This window comes from Mus caroli, unplaced genomic scaffold, assembly GCF_978045245.1.
Source record: "Mus caroli unplaced genomic scaffold, Mus_caroli_1 scaffold_3, whole genome shotgun sequence".
NCBI classification, from domain to species: domain Eukaryota; kingdom Metazoa; phylum Chordata; class Mammalia; order Rodentia; family Muridae; genus Mus; species Mus caroli.
This window is the reverse complement of record NW_028227258.1, coordinates 103,017,133-103,038,344: the sequence shown is the minus strand read 5'-3', so window position 1 is coordinate 103,038,344 and position 21,212 is coordinate 103,017,133. Positions and strand designations below refer to the sequence as shown.

The following is a 21,212-nucleotide window of genomic DNA, read 5'->3' as shown; positions in this document are numbered from 1 at the left end:
GCAATAATAATCGAATATCACACAATTGAAGGTGATGAGACAGAGTTTTGATGCTATTCAGGTTTAACTGCAGTTATGTCTAAAACTAAATACCATGAGAGACTGATGAGAAAAGAAAGCTAATTTTGTGACTGCCCACATTCAAGTGTTACACTTTCTGTTAAGTTTTGAATGCCTAGCCTCTGTGGAAAGAACCATAAACCGTGATAACCACATAGCTAGAGGCGACGGTTATAGGATAATCCATAGTGTGGCTAGCAAGAACCAGTTCTTAACATCACTTCTGGTTTAACAAATCAACATTTGGGCACATATGGTACTAGGGGTAGCAATACAAAATCTTTATTGTATTTTGTATGCTAGGTAGGAGGAATGTTTGACACGGTACAGCGGAGCACGCAGGGGACCACCGACTGGGCCCTCCTACTCCTCCAGATAATTACTTCGGGAACTGTTGACATGCACACTAACAAGTATGTTGGGTTTTTGTTTTGTTTTATTTTGTTTTTTATCATTTTATACCTTTTTTTTCCCCCTGCATGCATGCATGGTACAAGCTTTTGCATACTGACAGGAAATTCTGCCGCTTACTGATTTAGCTGTCATTAAAAACTTAGCACTGTCAGTAGAAATGCTTAGGTAATTCTATGTGTCCGGGTTTTGTTTCTAAGAATAAAATGGGGTTTTCTTTCTTCTCAGTGAATTATTCACAACGGTTCTTGACATGCTGGGTGTTTTAATCAATGGGACCTTGGCTTCTGACCTATCAAATGCTTCCCCCGGGGGATCAGAAGAGAACAAACGTGCATACATGAATTTAGTAAAGAAACTGAAAGTAAGCTTGTGATCAGCCTCTACTCTGAAATCACGTTGTTTATGGATTATTGTCTAATTTCCTCCTCATTAATCTACATGTGTAGCTGATTCAACAGATTGTGGTTATTTGTTATTGTGCCTACTCTGTCAGTCCTTCAAAATTACAAGCATTGTATTTGAACAGTTTTTCTCTGAAAAGGTGTACTCAAATAAAATGTGTTTTAATTTTTAAGGATTTTAAAAATGCATTATCAGATATCTAACCAAAACTCTAGTGTCAGATTTCCTTTGAACCCATGCTTGGATTTACACATGGAAGTGGGAAAAAAAAATGAGCTCTGCATTGAATTTGTAAATCCACTAACAGTCCTGGACATGAACGGCAAATAGACATTGCAAATATATAATCTGAAGACGTTACAGTAAAAAAAGCTGATGGTTACCTTGCGGTGTGACCCTGGATACGGGAAAGTGTCCGTGCGGCAGCTCCTGCTGTGTGACAGCAAATGACACTGGCGTTTTGTCATTTCAGCACTCTGATTTGTCATGGAGAACAAGACTGCCTTTGTGTGCACCCTGATTTTCTACTTGAATAGAAGAAATGAAACATTTCACCAGTCCAATTTGCAGCTGTTCCATAGACTGTGCTAAGGACTAAAGACATACTAGCCCTAAAATAGGAAATGTGTCACTGGGGAACTTCCTTCTTGTTAGCTTTTGCTTCATTGTAAAGTCAGAATGTTTGCCTCACTTCTCTCTTGCTTTGACATTTTTTTTCCTCTCTTTCTTCTAGAAAGAACTAGGAGACAAGAGGTCAGAAAGCATTGACAAAGTTCGACAGTTGCTGCCTTTGCCAAAGCAGACCTGCGATGTCATCACGTGTGAACCCATGGGTTCTTTGATCGATACAAAGGGAAACAAAATTGCTGGATTTGACTCTATTGATAAAAAACAGGCAAGAGTAAATGTTTTTCCCTCATATATAAATATATCTAGTTATAGAAGCCAAGTGACTTTTCTTAATTTTCAGTGGTATAATTTTTGTCATCAAAGCACAATAGCTATTGGCATTGCAAAAAAAATAAGCCATTATCTTCAAAGATCTCCAATTAAAATGCTTATCTGGACTTCAGGGTATTTCTAGAATTTACCAAAAACTTAAGTAACAGCTTAGTATAAGAAATAAAAGTAAAATAAAATTATTATTTTACATCACGATAGGAAACAAGCTATGTTTATATAAGAAAATGTGTGTTGATAAGAATTTTCATTTGCTGAGTAAGCAGTATTTAGTAAAACTTGTGTTACAACACTACATAGTCTCTAAGAAGCAGTATTAGATGGGCATTTGCTTTCTATACGACGCTTTGGAAGGTTCTTTAAAATAACAGAAAGGCCAGCCTGAGTAGCCATTGGCACTGCAGCAATGGAGATGGTGGAGGGAATCCCTGCCCTTAGGGAGAAGTAGATGCATTTTCACATGCAACGGGACGTGCAGGTCGTGGTGGCACCAACAGGGAATGGTTTAAGTCACACAGGCAGAGGTAGTTAGAACAGGGGTCCTACAGCAGTGGACACAGACCATCCTGACAGACTAAGTTATACAGAAAAGTATAGGACCGATGGGGAAAGTTTAAGGAAAGGCAAGAAAGGTGACAGGTAAGAGGGAAAGCCATGCCATCAGAATTCAGAGTTAACCCAAATGCCATAACAGTGTGTCCATGGGAGGGGAAAACCAGAAGTCACAGTAAGGGTGACTTGGGCTTCTTTCAGAAGGCATCCAGGAGCCATTTAGATGTGAGTTCTACTCAGGAGAACGATTTCATCACATGGCAGACAGCAGTGGGTGGTGACATTACTGGTAGTGTTAGAAGAAGTCACACTTAAAGAGGAAGACAGACAAAAACAGATATACTCACATGGGGGGCGGGGTACCCTGACCTTTTGAGGAGAAATGTCTTTAAATAGGTATACTTGCAAAGCTACCCAGAAATGTTACCCATTAGTATTACAAATAAAAGCATTCTATTTTTCAGAAACAAAATTGAATTCCTTACCTGGATCCAGTAAAGATACCTTGGAATTGAAAGACTTCATATGTGTTGTACCTGTTTCTGTAATTAAGTTTCTCCCAAAAAATTTTATTCAGAGAAAGCCACATACATGTACATGAAATACATACTAAGTTGAGCTCATATAGGTTGGATTGAAGAGAATATGAGTCCGATCAGAGGCAGACTATATATTGACTTTTAAATCTTGTATAATACTAAAAATAATAGATTCCTGAGATGGTTCTAACAGCAACTTTACAGGATACTTGAGAAATTATATTTTCTACAACATACTTGAATGAGAATGTCATTTTATACTAAAATACTGTAGACTACTTTTAGATGCCTCAAGGAGTGTCAGGTGGTACAGAGCACTGGAGAACTGAACTTGCAAAGTCCTGAACCCCAGTTCACACTGCTTAGATGAACATTCGTGTCTGCTGAGTTCCCTTAGCTCATTCCAACCTTCCAACCGCACGCTTACAAGCTTGCCCTGTGAGTTGGGGACAGGCCAGGTTGTGTTGTCACAGAACATTCTTTTCCCACAGGGTCTCCAGGTCTCTACGAAGCAGAAAGTGTCCCCCTGGGACCTGTTTGAGGGTCAGAAGAACCCAGCTCCTCTGTCCTGGGCCTGGTTCGGCACTGTCCGTGTGGACCGGAAGGTGATCAAATATGAGGAGCAGCACCACTTCCTTTTGTACCACACGCACACCATGCCCAAGCCCCGAAGCTACTACCTCGAGCCACTGCCCCTGCCTCCTGAGGAGGAAGAGGAAGAACTCACGTCTCCAGTTTCTCAGGAACCAGAAAGGAAATCAGCTGAGCTGTCAGATCAAGGAAAAGCTACAGCCGATGAAGAGAAGAAGACAAAGGGAAGGAAGCGTAAGACAAAATCGAGCTCACGCATCGATGTGAGTGGGGCGTGTAAGGAAAAGACGGGGTCATCATGGGCACCTAGTGTGGGATTTAACCCATGGCCGAACTCTACACCTAGAAACATTACAAAGAACGCTAGCAGCTTTCTTACGTAGAGTTTCCTAACAAGTGTCTGTACTAATGAATGAATTCTCATAGGTGACAGATAGAAAGCTTTTCATTTCCCACCGACCACTTTCTTTGGGGATGGGGGTGGGGGTGGGGAGGAGATGTGGGATTTGTTTCTACATAACCCCAGTTGCCCTGGAACTGCTTTGTAAACCAGCCTGGCCTCAACTCAGAGATCTGCCAGCTTCTGCCCCACCTGGTTCACTCTGTGCTTTTAACTTCAAACTTCAGTAATGAGTCATATTATTGAGTTAATAAGCTTCATACTTTCCCAGGATTTGAAACTTTTAAAGAAGAATGTGATTCTACTTTTAAAAACACCTTTATTAATAAGTATGCCTAAATATTTTATTTTGAATGATTGGTGTTTGCAGTGAATTAACATTTTAGAGTTCTTTCTACTTTTCTCTGAATGAATTTGTATCTGATTTACCCAAAAGAGTGAGCCTAAGATTTCCTTCTTTGCCATTGTATCTAATACCCCTCGTTATTCTTTAACCTATTTTCAGATTTTATAAAAAGATAAAATAAACCTAGCGTAAAATCATCTCACATTTTCCTCTTACTTTTTAAATACTTGATATCTATTAGATAATTCAGAAATTATTCTATAGTATATGAGATGCATTATTTAAGATAGCTTTCTTGTTTGAAATTATTTGGGTTTACTTTAGAGAAAGTTTCAGAACATTTTCTGTAGAATGTAAGGATGTTCTTGATTGGCAGAGAGGAGGCACACAGAGTTCATGAGCAGTTGTCATTACATTTACCTGTGCCAACACTGAATTGTGCTTATTCTTGGAGGACAGCTTGGTGATTAATACTTTTAGAGATGGCTGCTGTCACTTTCAGATGCCACTTTAGTACTAGTGCCTTCTCTCAAACCTGGGACTCCCTGGCTCTCCAAGCCACATGGCTGAGGGTGGCTTTTCACATACAAAAGCCTTACCTAAATATATTTACAATCCTCCTCCCGAAGTTACCTCTTCCCCGTCAGATTACATTTTTTTTGTAAAATCGAAGGATACTGGGATTTTCATTGTCCTTCATCCTCTAGGGCCAAGCTAGAGAAAGGATGGATGATGAGGGAGTTGAGACTTTCTGGTATGATCTTTGGGTTCTGTCTGTGCTATGAGGAGGAGAAGGCCCTTGGGGAATGGCTATTTTAAGTGCTGCTTTGAAAATTGTGGGTAAGATACTATTGAGGCCTTGATATGATAGCACTATGGGGTTTTCTTTCTCAGTTCTTATCCTAACCCATGATAAGGCCTTCCAAGATGAGGCCAGCAGGACACTCTGCAGCCGTTGTCTTCTTTTAGTTATAGGCATTGTTCAGTGTTAGTATTAGATAATTCACTTGGATATTATTATCATCATCATCATCATTATCATCATCATCATCATCAATGTCTGCTGTAAGGAACATACTTTTTTCTTTCTTTTTTTGGTGATTTTGGTGGAAAGATGGTAACATAGATTGAAGTTAGGGCTTCATATGTGTTAAGTGAATATTATTGAGCTAAGTACTTTTTAAATCAAAGAAAAAAATTAATTTGATGAGCATTTTTAAGGAAATGGGTCACCATTTATATTCTCTCCCCTTTCATACAAAAATAGCCTTGAATTCTGGGACAGGATCATCTCATGTAACTGAATAAGAAGAATTTATATTGATTAACCATGTGTGGCATATTCAAGTTAATTTGTTTCTTAACATTTCTGTTGAAGGAGTATCAACAGACCAACTTATACCGAGTGCCTCCCAATTACTCCCCCATGTCCTCCCAAATGACGCATCATCCGCAACCTGCACTGTGGGGTTACAACCTGGTGAGCCAGCCTCAGCAGCCTAGCTTTTTCCTCCAGAATCCGTCTCTGAATCCAGGTGGGTATGAGACAGGTAACCCCGTGAGACCATTCTGAGCAGCGACGTGAGGTTCTCCTTGCTTATAACCTTTATCCTCTACAGGATGAGGGTTTCTGGTACTCGGTTCACATTTTCATAACTCACAACCCTAACAATTTGTTTTTCTTCTCCGAGATAAGATGAGGCTGCAGCTAGACCCAGTAGCGTGCTTCTGTTGTCCCAGCTACCACAGTAGAGGAGGATAGGACAGGAAAAAAATCAGTGAGCATTGGCAACATAGCAAGAACTTGTCTTCTTAAGGAATGTTCATAAGTAGCTGATTACAGGCATGGATTGTAGAATTTGTCAGAAGGAGATTGAGCTGCCTAAAGTCTGAGCTACTAGACATAAAGTTGATAAGTCTCATGTTTTTATTGGCTGTAATTCCCATGTGTGTTTTAAAAGATCAGACAGTATTGTAGCTTCCCTCTCTTACATTGTAAACTGTAAAATGGAATCATGGAGCAGCTCAGAAGTTTGGTTTGGCAAGTAGAGTCACATACTAACACACAAACTACCACATCCATAGTAATTATTCCTGATTATAGTAGTGTTTGGTTTAAGCCCCAAGTATATCTTGTAATGCAAATGAATATTTTCCTAGATAGAAATATTTGCTAATTAGAAATTAGTTTAATGGGAAAATGTTTTTATAGGAAGAAAAGAAGTTTAATTTTATGCACCTACAGATATGTGCACATATAACTACATATAACTATGTTCATAACTTTTACCTATATGTACATACATGTGCTTTTACATTTAATGGAAAATATGTTTATAGCCTTTATGCCATGGCTCACACAGTAGGCAGGTTCAGGACATGAGCTTAGCATCTCCTAGGTCCTTTACTTGATGCTTTCTAAGCATACAGGTTCTCCCATCTACAGAGTTCATCACCTGTCTCCAAAGGGTTTGTGCTGATACTACTTTCACATTGATGTCCAACCTAGCCTGCTGGTCTGTTCAAAGTTGTAGTATTTACCCTCCTCCTGGTCTGTGTTTCTCTCCCCTTCTTTCTGTTGTATAGCATCGGTAGCTTGAATGGCTTCCTTTGTCACTTGTCTTCACACTCCAGACTGTAAACTCTATGAAGATGGGTACTTTTGCTCTTGTCTTCACAATGATGTCCTTACAAGTTAGAACAGTGACCCAGTCTTAAAAATAAACATTGGTGATGCATGCCTGTAGGTGTTCAGGAAGCTGAGGCAGGAAGATCACCTGAGTTCAGGACTTTCGAGGCTGTATAAAATGACAGCCAGTGAGTCCTTTTATCCACAAGCACATATCTTGGGCACCTGGCAGCAAAGACTTAAACAAGTACTAGGTCCCTAAACAAGTACTAGGTCCCTGAGATTTGCCAGTATATTAAGAGGGTTAGGGTTAAGGTTAAGGGTCCTGGGTTTGAAGTCTAACATGGAATACTGGACAAAAGGCTGAGGAGGAAAAAGATTCACGTAATGGTGGGGGGCATTTGCCAGGATCATCTTATTCACTGACACAGCCTGAAGAGACAGAGAGCAATTGTAATGGTTAGACTGGTGTATATCAGCTATCAGCTAGTCTGGGGCTTACCAATTCTGCCATACTGCCCATTTTGGAGCAGTTTACAGGCCTCAGTTGGTTCCTGGGTAGTGTCTGTGAAGTGGAAATCTTCTTAGACAGATACAGACTATGGATAGGAGATAACGTTAAGAAACGTAGGGGGAAAATCTTTATGTTGCTTATACATTTGAAACTTCCAGACCTATGGTCCTGGACCTATAGTCAGGGTCGTGGTCAAAAGAAGTCTGAAGACCCTCCTGGGGAAGGAAAGAGCCCACCCTCAGGGATAGGTAGCAGGCAAAAATCTTAAGCTGTTGACTAACAGGAGTTCTTATCTAGAGTCCATTTGACCTGTTACAGGTGGATCCCAGTCAGGAATCCCTGAAGCTCACATAAAATTGAAAAGTTGCAAAAAGAGATGAAGTTTAAAATATGTTAGTATTATCACTGTGATCTGTACTGAAATCCTCTTTATAGAAAAAGCAGCAGCTAACAAGTATCTATAAACAGCTGCAGTAGACTCATGCTTTTGAGCCATAGCAAGAGCTTGTGTACCTAGAGGGATGGTTTTGGGTTAAAAGCATTGTCTTAGTCAGGGTTTCTATTCCTGCACAAATATCATGACCAAGAAACAAGTTGGGGAGGAAAGGGTTTATTCAGCTTACACTTCCATACTGCTGTTCATCACCAAAGGAAGTCAGGACTAGAACTCAAGCAGGTCAGGAAGCAGGAGCTGATGCAGAGGCCATGGAGGGATATTCTTTACTGGCTTGCTTTCCCTGGCTTGCTCAGCCTGCTCTCTTATAGAACTAAGACTACCAGCCCAGAGATGGTCCCACCCACAAGGGGCCTTTCCCCCTTGATCACTAATTGAGAAAACGTCTTACAGTTGGATCTCATGGAGGCACTTCCTCAACTGAAGCTCCTTTCTCTGTGATAACTCCAGCCTGTGTCAAGTTGACACAAAACTAGCCAGTACAAGCATGAACACTCATTTCATAGATAGATAGATAGATAGATAGATAGATAGATAGATAGATAGATGGATAATGACAAAAGTTTTCAGCACAGTAGGAGAGAGTTTTTAGTTTCTATTTAAAGAACAAATAAAGGAACCTTAAATTTTGAGCCCATGACTATGATAACAGTAGCCAGTGCTGTACCAAGGCTAGATTAATAGTTTATCAGAATTCCTCTGATTAGTTATGTTAAACTCGGAACTTTTGAAGTCTTAACATCAGATAACATCTTTAAGACTTGTGTTTCACATGCCTTAAATCGCTTCCTCAGACCTCCTGAGCCTGCATTTATATATCTTAAAACATGCCCTTAGACCTTCACAACTTAGATTTTACATACCTCAGATCATTTCCTTAGACATTCACATCTTTCACCCATGTATCTGAAATCACTTCCTAGACCCACACAGCTTGTATTTACCTATCTCAAATTACTTCCCTGGACCCTTACAATTTACATAAACTTTATTCAATCACTCCCACTCCCCTACCCACCCACTCCCACTTCTTGGCCCTGGCGTTCCCCCTTACTGGGGTATAAAGTCTGCAAGACCAGGGGGCCTCTCTTCCCAATGATGGCCAACTAGGCCATCTTCTTATACATATGCAGCTAGAGACACGAGCTCCGGGGGTACTGGTTAGTTCGTATTGTTGTTCCACCTATAGGGTTGCAGACCCCTTTAGCTCCTTGGGTACTTTCTCTAGTGCCTCCATTGGGGGTCCTGTGTTCCATCCAATAGCTAACTGTGAGCATCCACTTCTGTGTTTGCTAGGCCCCGGCATAGCCTCACAAGAGACAGCTATATCAGGATCCTTTCAGCAAAATCTTGCTAGTGTATGCAATGGTGTCAGCATTTGGAGGCTGATTATGGGATGGATCCCCGGGTATGGCAGTCTCTAAATGGTCCATCCTTTCGTCTCAGCTCCAAACTTTGTCTCTGTAACTCCTTCCATGGGTGTTTTGTTCCCATTTCTAAGAAGGGGAAAATGTCCACACTTTGGTCTTCGTTCTTCTTGAGTTTCATGTGTTTTGCAAATTGTATCTTGTATCTTGGGTATTCTAAGTTTCTGGGCTAATATCCACTTATCAGTGAGTACATATAATGTGAGTTCTTTGGTGATTGAGTTACCTCACTCAGGATGATGCCCTCCAGGTCCATCCATTTGCCTAGGAATTTCATAAATTCATTCTTTTTAATAGCTGAGTGGTACTCCATTGTGTAAATGTACCACATTTTTCTGTATCCATTCCTCTGTTGAGTGACATCTGGGTTCTTTCCAGCTTCTGGCTATTATAAATAAGGCTGCTATGAACATAGTGGAGCATGTGTCCTTCTTACCAGTTGGAACATCTTCTGGATATATGCCCAGGAGAGGTATTGCAGGATCCTCTGGTAGTATTATGTCCAATTTTCTGAGGGACCGCCAGAATAATTTCCAGAGTGGTTGAACCAGCTTGCAATCCCACCAAAAATGGAGGAGTGTTCCTCTTTCTCCACATCCTCGCCAGCATCTGCTGTTACCTGAATTTTTGATCTTAGCCATTCTGACTGGTATGAGGTGTAATCTCAGGGTTGTTTTGAGTTGCATTTCCCTGATGATTAAGGATGTTGAACATTTTTTCAGGTGCTTCTCAGCCATTGCTGTTCTATTCAAGAATTTTTCCCCTGTGCCCATATTTTCAAGGCTTTTCCCCACTTTCTCCTCTATAAGTTTCAGTGTCTCTGGTTTTATGTGAAGTTCCTTGATCCACTTAGACTTGACCTTAGTACAAGGAGATAGGAATGGATCGATTCGCATTCTTCTACATGTTAACAACCAGTTGTGCCAGCACCATTTGTTGAAAATGCTGTCTTTCTTCCACTGGATGTTTTTAGCTCCCTTGTCGAAGATCAAGTGACCATAGGTGTGTGGGTTCATTTCTGGGTCTTCAATTCTATTCCATTGGTCTATTTGTCTGTCACTATACCAGTACCACGCAGTTTTTATCATGATTGCTCTGTAGTAAAGCTTTAGGTCAGGCATGGTGATTCCACCAGAGGTTCTTTTATCCTTGAGAAGAGTTTTTGCTATCCTGGGTTTTTTGTTATTCCAGATGAATTTGCAGATTGCACTTTCTAATTCGTTGAAGAATTGAGTTGGAATTTTGATGGGGATTGCATTGAATCTGTAGATTGCTTTTGGCAAGATAGCCATTTTTACAATGTTGATCCTGCCAATCCATGAGCATGGGAGATCTTTCCATCTTCTGAGATCTTCTAGAATTTCTTTCCTCAGAGACTTGAAGTTATGAATCAAATGGATCTGGCAGATATCTACAGAACATTCTATCCTAAAACAAAAGGATATAGCTTCTTCTCAGCACCTCATGGTACCTTCTCCAAAATTGACCACATAATTGGTCACAAAACAGGCCTCAACAGATACAAAAATATTGAAATTGTCCCATGCACCCTATCAGATCACCATGAACTAAGGCTGATCTTCAATAACAAAATAAATAATAGAAAACCAACATTCACGTGGAAACTGAACAACACTCTTCTCAATGATACCTCGGTCAAGGAAGGAATAAAGAAAGAAATTAAGGACTTTTTAGAGTTCAATGAAAATGAAGCCACAACATACCCAAACTTACGGGACGCAATGAAAGCATTTCTAAGAGGAAAACTCATAGCTCTGAGTGCCTCCAAAAAGAAACTAGAGAGAGCACACATTAGCAGTTTGACAACAAACCTAAAAGCACTAGAACAAAAGGAAGCAAATTCACCCAAGAGGAGTAGATGGCAGGAAATAATCAAACTCAGGGGGGAAATCAACCAAGTGGAAACAAGAAGAACTATTCAAAGAATCAACCAATCAAGGAGCTGGTTCTTTGAGAAAATCAACAAGATAGATAAACTCTTAGCCAGACTCACTAGAGGGCACAGGGAAAGCATCCTAATTAACAAAATCAGAAATGAAAAAGGAGACATAACAACAGATCCTGAAGACATCCAAAACACCATCAGATCCTTCTACCAAAGGCTATACTCAACAAAACTGAAGAACCTGGATGAAATGGAGAAGTTCCTAGACAGATACCAGGTACCAAAGTTGAATCAAGATCAGGTTAATCATCTAAACAGCCCTATATCCCCCAAAGAAATAGAAACAGTCATTAATAGTCTCCCAACCAAAAAAAGCCCAGGACCAGATGGGTTTAGTGCAGAGTTCTATCAGACCTTCAAAGAAGATCTAATCCCAGTTCTTCACAAACTATTCCACAAAATAGAAACAGAAGGTACTCTACCCAACTCATTCTATGAAGCCACAATTACTCTGATACCTAAACCACAAAAAGACCCAACAAAGATAGAAAACTTCAGACCAATATCCCTTATGAATATTGATGCAAAAATCCTCAATAAAGTTCTTGCTAACCGAATCCAAGAACACATCAAAACAATCATCCATCCTGACCAAGTAGGTTTCATCCCAGGGATGCAGGGATGGTTCAATATACGGAAATCCATCAACGTAATCCAGTATATAAACAAACTCAAAGACAAAAACCACATGGTCATCTCGTTAGATGTGGAAAAAGCATTTGACAAGATCCAACACCCATTCATGATAAAAGTCTTGGAAAGATCAGGAATTCAAGGCCCATACCTAAACATGATAAAAGCAATCTACAGCAAACCAGTAGCCAACATCAAAGTAAATGGTGAGAAGCTTGAAGCAATCCCTCTAAAATCAGGGACTAGACAAGGCTGTCCACTTTCTCCATACCTATTCAACATTGTACTTGAAGTCCTAGCCAGAGCAATTCGACAACAAAAGGAGATCAAAGGGATACAAATTGGAAAAGATGAAGTCAAAATATCACTTTTTGCAGATGATATGATAGTATATATAAGTGACCCTAAAAATTCCACCAGAGAACTCCTAAACCTGATAAACAGCTTCGGTGAAGTAGCTGGATATAAAATTAACTCAAACAAATCAATGGCCTTTCCCTACACAAAGAATAAACAGGCTGAGAAAGAAATTAGGGAAAGAACACCCTTCTCAGTAGTCACAAATAATATAAAATATCTTGACGTGACTCTAACTAAGGAAGTGAAAGATCTGTATAATAAAAACTTCAAGTCTCTGAAGAAAGAAATTCTAGAAGATCTCAGAAGATGGAAAGATCTCCCATGCTCATGGATTGGCAGGATCAACATTGTAAAAATGGCTATCTTGCCAAAAGCAATCTACAGATTCAATGCAATCCACATCAAAATTCCAAATCAATTCTTCAACGAATTAGAAAGTGCAATCTGCAAATTCATCTGGAATAACAAAAAACCCATGATAGCAAAAACTCTTCTCAAGGATAAAAGAACCTCTGGTGGAATCACCATGCCGGACCTAAAGCTTTACAACCACCAACATATTAACTCCACTCTTGTACCTTTGCAGTTATATTGCCATGGTGGTCAATATTGTGGTTAGTAGAACTTTCTGGTGCTATGGAGGTTGGACCACAGGAAGATAACATTCAGGTTGAGTCCTCTGAGTGCTATGTTCTAAATCTTCATCCCTTGAGAGATAACTAGGGCCAATTGCAGTGGCTTATTTGGTTTGAAGTCATTTGGAATGCCTTTTCCAACAAATCTCTTGAATGGAGGTTTTCATACCTGGAATTAGGGTATTTGTTAGAGTCTGTGGTTTTTGTGGGGAGCATTGTCAGCCTAACTGACATAATGTAAGTGATAAGTTATTTCTCCACTGGGGAAATGAGCCAGTTCAAGCCAGATTAGATTATATTAAATGTAGGTTTACTGGGTAGCTCCTGGACAGGGGTATTCACAGGCCCCAAGGAAGGAGGCCAGGGAATTCTCCATGGGAAGGGAAAGAGAGGAAAGGAGGAAGAGAGAGAAAGAAAGAGCATGCATGCAGAGAGAAAAGGAGAGAGAAGGTGAGACCAAACTGTCTAGATTACACAGGGAAGAGCCTCTGGGGGAAGGGAAACCCAGCCCTTGGGCTGGAAAATTCAGTGCTGGTGGTGGGGTATATGCCAGGTAGGGACTCCAGGATGCTGGGAGAACCTGGAGGCCAGGTCTGCTTTGGCATGTAAAATATGCTCCTCAGTCCCTTGTCCCAGGGTCTGAAACCAAACATTAAGCTCTGTGTGTGTGTGTGTGTATGTGTTGTGTGTGTGTGTTGTGTGCGTGTAACCAAGAAGGTACCTGTGATATACCTATCACAAGTGTATGCATATATGTATGTATATATATGTGTGTGTGTGTGTGTGTGTGTGTGTGTGTGTGTGTGTGTGAAATTCCTGTGTTGTCATGAAAGAATACCTGTTGCATTTGAAAGACTTCCTTTTGGTTGCTTTTCTAGGTGGCTCCCGATTGGACCCTGCGGGCTCCTTTGTCCCGACCAATACCAAGCAAGCTTTGTCCAACATGCTGCAGAGACGCTCAGGCGCCATGCTGCAGCCACCCTCCCTTCATGCAGTCACGTCTCAGCAACAGCTGCTACAGATGAAGCTTCTGCAGCAGCAACAGCAGCAACAGCAGCAGCAGCAGCAGCGGCTTCTCAGGCAGGCCCAGACTCGACCTTTCCAACAGGTTTGTTCAGAACCAGTCTTGGCATCCTCCTCACGTGGTCCCCTCCTCTAGCTAGGTGTGGTGCATAATCTTGCTATGTGCATATCTCTGTACATGTGGGGTCAGAGGTGTATGTCCTTTATACAGGTTTACAAATATTCTTCCTCTTTTGTAGTTCATTATTGATCTTGGGAAGAAGCCCAAAGTGCTAAGGACTCTGAATCATTCAGACGTTGACCTCTTCCTTTGATGTGACTCTCCCAACCTCCATTCTATATTATAATTACTACAGTGTTTTGTATTTATTTTATCACTCCTTATATGCATATCCTCACATGTATTTTTTTTTGATTTTGTGCCTCTAATGTCATGATGTTTTTTCCCCTTCATTGTTTTAAGCATTCATTCAATAAGGTCTGTATCAGGCAACAAGCAAATTATAAACAGTGGTCCATATATGGAATTCGTGTATGTGTGTCAAATGCTGGAGATGGTACCCAGAACCTCGTACGTGATGGGTAAACACTTTACCTGTGAGAGATGTGCCTAGTGCACGAATATTGAGTGTAGTTTGTGCTTGTTTGCTTAGGTTTGTTTGTTTTGTTTTGTTTTGTTTTGTTGGTGTTTTGAGACAGGGTCTCAGTATAGAGCTTTGGCTGACTTGGATCTTACTGTGCAAGCCAGGCTGGCTTCAGATTCAGAGATCTGCCTGCCTCTGCCTTCTGAGTACTGGGAATAAGAGAATGCCTCACCACGTGCCCTGCTTTTGGGTTTAATTTTTTTGATTGATTTTCTGATTTTTATGTCCTGTAATTCACTGCTCTCCCTAGACAGTGTTTGTATGGTAAACACAGTGGCCACGATGACCCATGCCTACCTTGACATAGACACATGAAACCTGTAGCTCTGTACAAGTACAGTTGAGGACAAGACTGTAGTAGGATTTCAGCTGATTTTTCCAGTTTCTGAACTTTTTCTGTATTTTACAGTCTCACTGTTGTGATAATAGAAGCCAGCAAAGTCTTTACTATGCTGAACCACCCATGCACACTTTAAATCTTTAGATCCCACTCAACCACGTAATGAGTGCGTACCTTTGTGACCTTAAATGTGCCAGCCAGGCTGCGGGTGTCCTGCTCTAAGCAAAACAGGAAAACTTTACAATAACCGGGATTCTAGGGCTCTTGACTTACCCCAGTCCTGCCTTTGCATCCTGGTGCCTGTGTGACTGAGTGTCTCCATTGCTACCTGGCGACAGGAAGATGAGGTGAAGAGATCCCTTATGCAGTCTTAAAAGTTGTCTTTTTAAAACTGCTCTGGAAACTGACCTGTGTGAGGATGTTAAGCAGAAGTTATCATGGGCTTATTTTTCCCTGACTCTATCAGCTGCATAAACTCCATGCATATCAGGTAAGATGAGCAAAGTCGCTCAGTACACATAACTTATGAGAAGTTGAATAAAATGCTTTTAAAAAACATACCAATTTGGCTTAAATAAGCAACATGTTTGGAGCTGTTAAAACCCTCTTTGAGGTTTTTAGCTGTTCTTTCTTGGAGAGTTAGCATACACACACTTGCTCTTGCTTCAATTTTTTTTTATTTTAATTATTTATTTTTATTTTATGTGCACTGGTGTTTTGACTGCATGTATGTCTGTGTGAGGGTGTCAGATCCTCCTGAACAGGAGCTACAGACAGTTGTGAGCTGCCATGTGGGGGCTGGGAATTGAACCCCAGTCTTCTGGAAGAGCAACCAGTGCTCTTAACCACTGAGCCATCTCTCCAGCCCATCTTGTTTCAGATTTGCTTGCTCTTTTATCACAACCCCAAACTTGTCTTACTTGTAGCTTACTTTCAAACTGTCACTGCTGAACTTAGCTTTGAGTTGCCACTGAAAGTGGTTCTGAGCTCTGGAGGAAAGGTCAGGGGCATATGGGTAACCATGGCAACTAAGGAGTTTAGTGAGACAGAGTCATCAAAGGCCTTCCTCTCAGCACTCAAATAGACCTCTGTGACTTTTGTTTCCTGCAGAGTTGTGCAGATTAAATGCACTGGAGCTGATGGACCATCTGTGTTTTCGTACTAATTCTTCTAGGCCAGCACTTTGGTTTGGTTTTGGTTTCTTCTTCATCTCCATTGTTTTATCCTTCATAGTCCTACATGTCTTCATCAGATAATAAATCAGTTTCATAGCATCAGCTTGCTCCTCATAATTCTCCCCCAATTAAAAACAGTTTTGAAGTTCCCAGAGCTTGCCTAGCAGATAATAAGCTCTTTTATGTCACTCTTCTGCATGTGCTGGCTAGTGGAGGAGGATATGAACTCTACTGCAGATCAAGCCTAGGCCTTGGTGTAACAGCGTAGGCAAGTGCTTTACCATTGAGCTAAATCTCCAAGCCCTCTCAGAAGAAAGAAGAAGGCATAGTTATGCAGCCATATGGGCGGGGACCCTTCAGAATAAACAAACAAGACACGCATGGCATGATACACACAGTGAGCTCCCCCCGTCTCTCTTTATAAGTCGTTGTCTTAGTCACTGTTCTCTTGCCATGAAGGTACACCATGACCATAGCAGAGAAAGTGTTAAACTGAGGCATTCAGGCACACATGGTACTGGAGAAGAAGCCAAGAGTTCTATATCTGGACCTTCAAGCAGTAGGAAGAGAGCCACTGGGTGTGGCTTGGGCTTCTGAAACCCCTAAACTTTACCCCCAGTGACACACTTATTCCAACAAAGCTAGACATACTCCAACAATCCTTCCTAATCTCTCTCAGGTACCAGCACTCCCTAATGATGAGTTATTCAAATATAGGAGCCTATAGGGGCCATTTGTATTTGAACCGCCCATAGTAATATTTGTTATTAATATAACTGGAATGTAGACAAATATGCTGTGGTGGGAAAAAGAATCTCCTTTTGGTAATTACTTGAAATCTAGAGCAGTGGTAGAATTGTGTGAAATATAAGTCATATGGGTAACTTGGTAGAGTGTATCATGCTGGACACAGTAGACTTTTCTAAGCACTAATCATTTCATGACAAAATAATAGAGATGTTGATTCTAACTTGGAAGGAATGCTTTCTCAGGTTAAATGCCCATACACGGAGTCACACAAGAGCTAGTAATATTTTTGGATTTGTGTCCCCCAGCAAACTTTTTTCACTTCTTGAAGATAACAATATGAAGATATAATATGGGACTCCTTTATAATCCTCTCTGGCAAGGAATCTATTTTTCCTAGGTGTAGATATATTGAGATCCTTTTATAGCTGGTCTTGGAATTTTACCAGACACTTCCAGGCTCCACTGTGGCTGTTTCTGCTGCCATGCTTGTTGGCTTATCTTACAGGGTTAGGCATTGGGCCTTAGAGTCCCTTTTACCACCACTTTACCTACTGAGGACACACGGGAAGCCTAGGAAGTATTAAATAAATGCATACGTGATCTAAGGAGCCATTCTCAGGCATCTACAGCTTCCCAATAGAGTTACCCTCAGCTGTGTGACTGCCACCCACACAATCCAGAAGCTATCTGGGTGCTTCTGGAATGACCTCTGTGTGGCCATTTTGAAGCCTAAATGCACAGAAGAGAAAGAAGTGTTGAGGTCTATAAGTATCTCAGTCCTTACAGAGTGTCTGCAGCCTCTTTCCATCCAACAAAGAGAATGGTTTACACAGAATCCTGCTCTTAACCTGATACAAGGCTAAAATAGAATAACTTTCTAGTCCCCCTGTATGTCAGTTAGGAACTTCAGTCAGCCATGTGATTTTCTGTTACAGGCACTAATCCCAAGATTCAAGAGAAAAGAAGGACCAAGTCCACGATTATATAAATTAAAGCAAGATGTATTTGGCTGCACTTCTGATTGGCCATCCAGTTGTCTCCCCCTCAGTCAGGGTTTTCAGCCCTCCACTGGCCTCTTGAAGTTCTTCTTATAAGAGGGATAAGGTGTTCACAGGTGGCAGAGGGTTGGTGGTTATTCACTGTTACAAGGATGCAATGAAAAGGGAGAAACAAAGTAAATGGGGGCTTGCAAGTAGCCACAAAGGCAAAAATAGACATCAGTGAATGGAGATAAGAGACAGTCTGTGTCAGATCAGAAACTTACACTTGATTACAAGTAGAGGCCTCAGCTAGCCAGGGACTCAACACAAGACAAACAGCTTTACCTCTTAGCTAGATTTGAACACTAAGCAAACTGTTTTATCTGTAAACAGAACTCTTATCCCCTAAGATATGTTCTCTGTTTTGGTCTGCCATCCACCCTTGAGGGATTTGTTCTGTCACACAGACAACCTTTTATTTCTTTGCGAATGTCTGAAGATGCTGTCTTGGTATCTTAACTACTTGATGAGATGCTTATCGTTATAACTGAGGGTCCCTTACAGCAATAGCCCCTGTTGACGTGAACAAAGATGGTTTGGCTAAGGAACCTCTTTCCATTCCTTCCCGTTTCTGACTTTATTGAGAAAGTGATTGGCCTCTGATATTGCTTGTACACTGACAACTAATAATGGATCACTCACTCTTATAATCACAAAGAGATGTTGACAGAAAATAGAGATGCCTGACCATTGTAAGCATTATAAGAATTGGTAAGCAAATTTAGTTAAAACCATGGAGGTAGGTAGTTGAAGAAAGGAAGGAAGGCAGAATCAGAGCCTTCCAGAACTGGTAAATGCTTGACAAAAGTCAATCTGATTTCACACATACACAGGTTGTGGATAGCTGTGGCCATTCCAATTGTACACCAACCCATGACTCGGTGATTGATCTCACAACTTAGGCATAGGTTTTTTATCATTTTGGAATCTCTTGTCTTTGCTTTCTCTCTCTCTCCCATGCTCTCTTCAGTTGTATATTTAAAGAATACAGACAAAAGAGAAAAAAAAAGGACCCTGCTCTTTCCTCAAGTTTATTTATTAAATAACTTTGTTCCACCATCATGACTTTTTCTTCTGCTTATTTTGTTGAAGACCAAGCTCTTTAGACATGACTGGTGATCTTGTATTTCTTGTCATCTCCTTCCCTTTCATTAAGGGGCAATCACTACCCTGAACATTTGGTGCTCTTACTGATTAGCATGACGCCATCAAAGTGATTATTATCCTGAATTAATCTACAGATCGATGGAGTATATACATAATGGCACACATGTGTTTTACTGCTCTGTAATTTATTATTTTTGTTGCTGATTTCTGAACTGCCTTACATTTTTTTCTGATATAAAATTTAGGCATTTTTAAATTGGTTTGTCATTCATGTTTTCTGTTGGATAACTGTCCAGAAATCACGAACTGAGCATAATTTAAATGGTAGTCTTTTGTTAAAGTTAGTCAAAAGAGTCTTCCTAAAGAACTCTTTACTTTTAATGTTTTCACTAAGTGTCACTTACGAACATGACTGTACAGTCATGAACTCAGGAAGAGGAAACAACTGACTCAGTACGGAATATGTAAATCCTTCCATGATGTCCTTTGGTAGAAGGCATGTACATGGAATTTGGTTTTAATTATTAATATATTGTGTTTCTACTGAATGGTAACATTGACATAAAACAATTGGATCTGTGTCAAGATCTCGCCTAGAGGAAAATGAACATAGCATATTTGTTAATGGGAAAGGGCAAAAAGATATGGATATTGTGCAAAGAAATAAAATACTGTTATGAAGGTGGCTGTTGGAACCAAGCAAATATAGTGATGTGTGCACTGGTACCTAAAATTGCTCATTTTTGCTGGGAAATTCCTCTCATACATCACTATCTCTAGTAAAGCAAAGCTCTAGTGTTCTTTCTTGTGTCTGCCTCTAGAACATGGGATGCTTGTAGAAGCTTGCCTGTCTTTGTCATCACTATCTCCTGGAACACAGGTCTAAAATGATTAAGGAAGGAAATTCACCTGAGAGTTAGTTGCCTATTTCTCAATTCTATTCTGTCAGTCTGTAAACAGTGATGGTACTGTAAATTCATATTTGTTGTTTATGGTGGCTGGCTGAATACATGATCAGCCTCATGCCGTACTTCCTGGGCTTGGAACTAATTGATTACATCCAGTAAGCTATGGCCTGCTGACTGGTTTATTTCCTATCTTCTCTGTTTAATGTAACCCAGATGATCTGAGCTCTGCCACTGGCTCCAGGCTGGCCCCAGTTGTTTGCAGTGAGTGGAGCTCCCAGATCATTCAGTCACAGCAAATGTCTCGATCTGATAAGCCCCATTTAACTCTCAGGGTATATCATTTTATGACAAAATATCCCCATATTGTTTATCGGTGCCCCAATCATTTGGCATAAATTAATGAAAAATTTGTAGGGCCCGAGTTTTGACTTCCTAAAGAACTTTTTTTTTTTTTAATGTGATTCTTTTCATGTGGAGCTTGACTACATGTATAACAGGATTTAGAATCTCATCTATACTTTCCGCCGTTTCCTTGCTGTTCCTGTTCTGAGGGACTTCTGTCACTGTTTCTTCCTTTCCGGAAGACTTTGGCAGCGTAGTGGCAATGCCTTCTGTCCGTTCCTTTTCTTCATTCTTTTACACCGTTACCTTTTAGATGGCAAAATAAAAAGCGGGCTTTATGCCTATAATGGTTAATAACTGTAGTCCTCATTCCATTACTACTCAGTTTGTGTTTGAGTGCACTGACCACGCCCAGTTTAGTGAGATTTCTTTCTGAGACTTTACCCTTAGATGACCTCATCATCTTTACTGAGTAGTATATGGTATAGAAATCCTAAGCCCTCACAGGCACATAGACAGTAGGTGTAACTCCATCCCAAAATCCTCGCTTTGAATCTTTCTATTCTTGAGTTCTTGCTTCTCCCTGTGGTGATTCACATTGTTCATAGAGGGATGTGTGGCTTGATTTGTCGGCTGATGCTAGAGAGTGGACCGGTGGTTTACAATAACCCTGTTATCACTTCCACTCAGTACCTGTCTCCAGATTCCTAACAAAATGCAGCCACCTCTGTTTTCTTTCCAGGATGGAGCATATATTTTATTATTTTGGTTTGGTTTCTGAGCATAGGTTTTGAGAGTACATGTTATAAGACCTCATCTCTTTTGCTTTACCTGGAGTATCCAAGAATGGATGTTCTGCATTGAATTATTATTAGGTTTTTGTATCGGGTAGCCAGCCTACACTAGAAGTCCATTCATGTTAGGGAGAATCAATACAGGTGTGCGTAAGTCAACTTGTTTCATGGCTTTTGGGTGGTAATATTTTATACTGCTGCAATACC

At 40.6% G+C, this 21,212-nt stretch overlaps 2 protein-coding genes across 13 annotated transcripts in view; one reads left to right on the top strand and one right to left on the bottom strand.

The window, feature by feature from the left end:
• P2ry12 (purinergic receptor P2Y12) overlaps positions 1 to 1,523 on the bottom strand; it is a 45,570-nt gene extending 44,047 nt beyond the window's left edge. For both annotated transcript variants that reach the window (XM_021157449.3, XM_029474963.2), the window contains exon 1: positions 1,260 to 1,523. The gene's annotated coding sequence lies outside the window, so the exon portion shown is untranslated. The remainder of the gene's footprint in view (positions 1 to 1,259) is intronic.
• The window catches only part of Med12l (mediator complex subunit 12L), a 311,786-nt gene that overhangs the window by 264,231 nt on the left and 26,343 nt on the right, over positions 1 to 21,212 (top strand). For all 11 annotated transcript variants that reach the window (XR_015046737.1, XM_085835872.1, XM_085835870.1 and 8 more), the window contains 6 exons: positions 364 to 473; positions 700 to 835; positions 1,610 to 1,771; positions 3,419 to 3,781; positions 5,643 to 5,799; positions 13,761 to 13,990. Coding sequence is in view for 10 of the 11 variants with exons in the window: in XM_085835872.1 (XP_085691998.1) it covers positions 364 to 473; positions 700 to 835; positions 1,610 to 1,771; positions 3,419 to 3,781; positions 5,643 to 5,799; positions 13,761 to 13,990 (1,158 nt within the window). In the remaining variant the exon portion in view is untranslated. The remainder of the gene's footprint in view (positions 1 to 363; positions 474 to 699; positions 836 to 1,609; positions 1,772 to 3,418; positions 3,782 to 5,642; positions 5,800 to 13,760; positions 13,991 to 21,212) is intronic.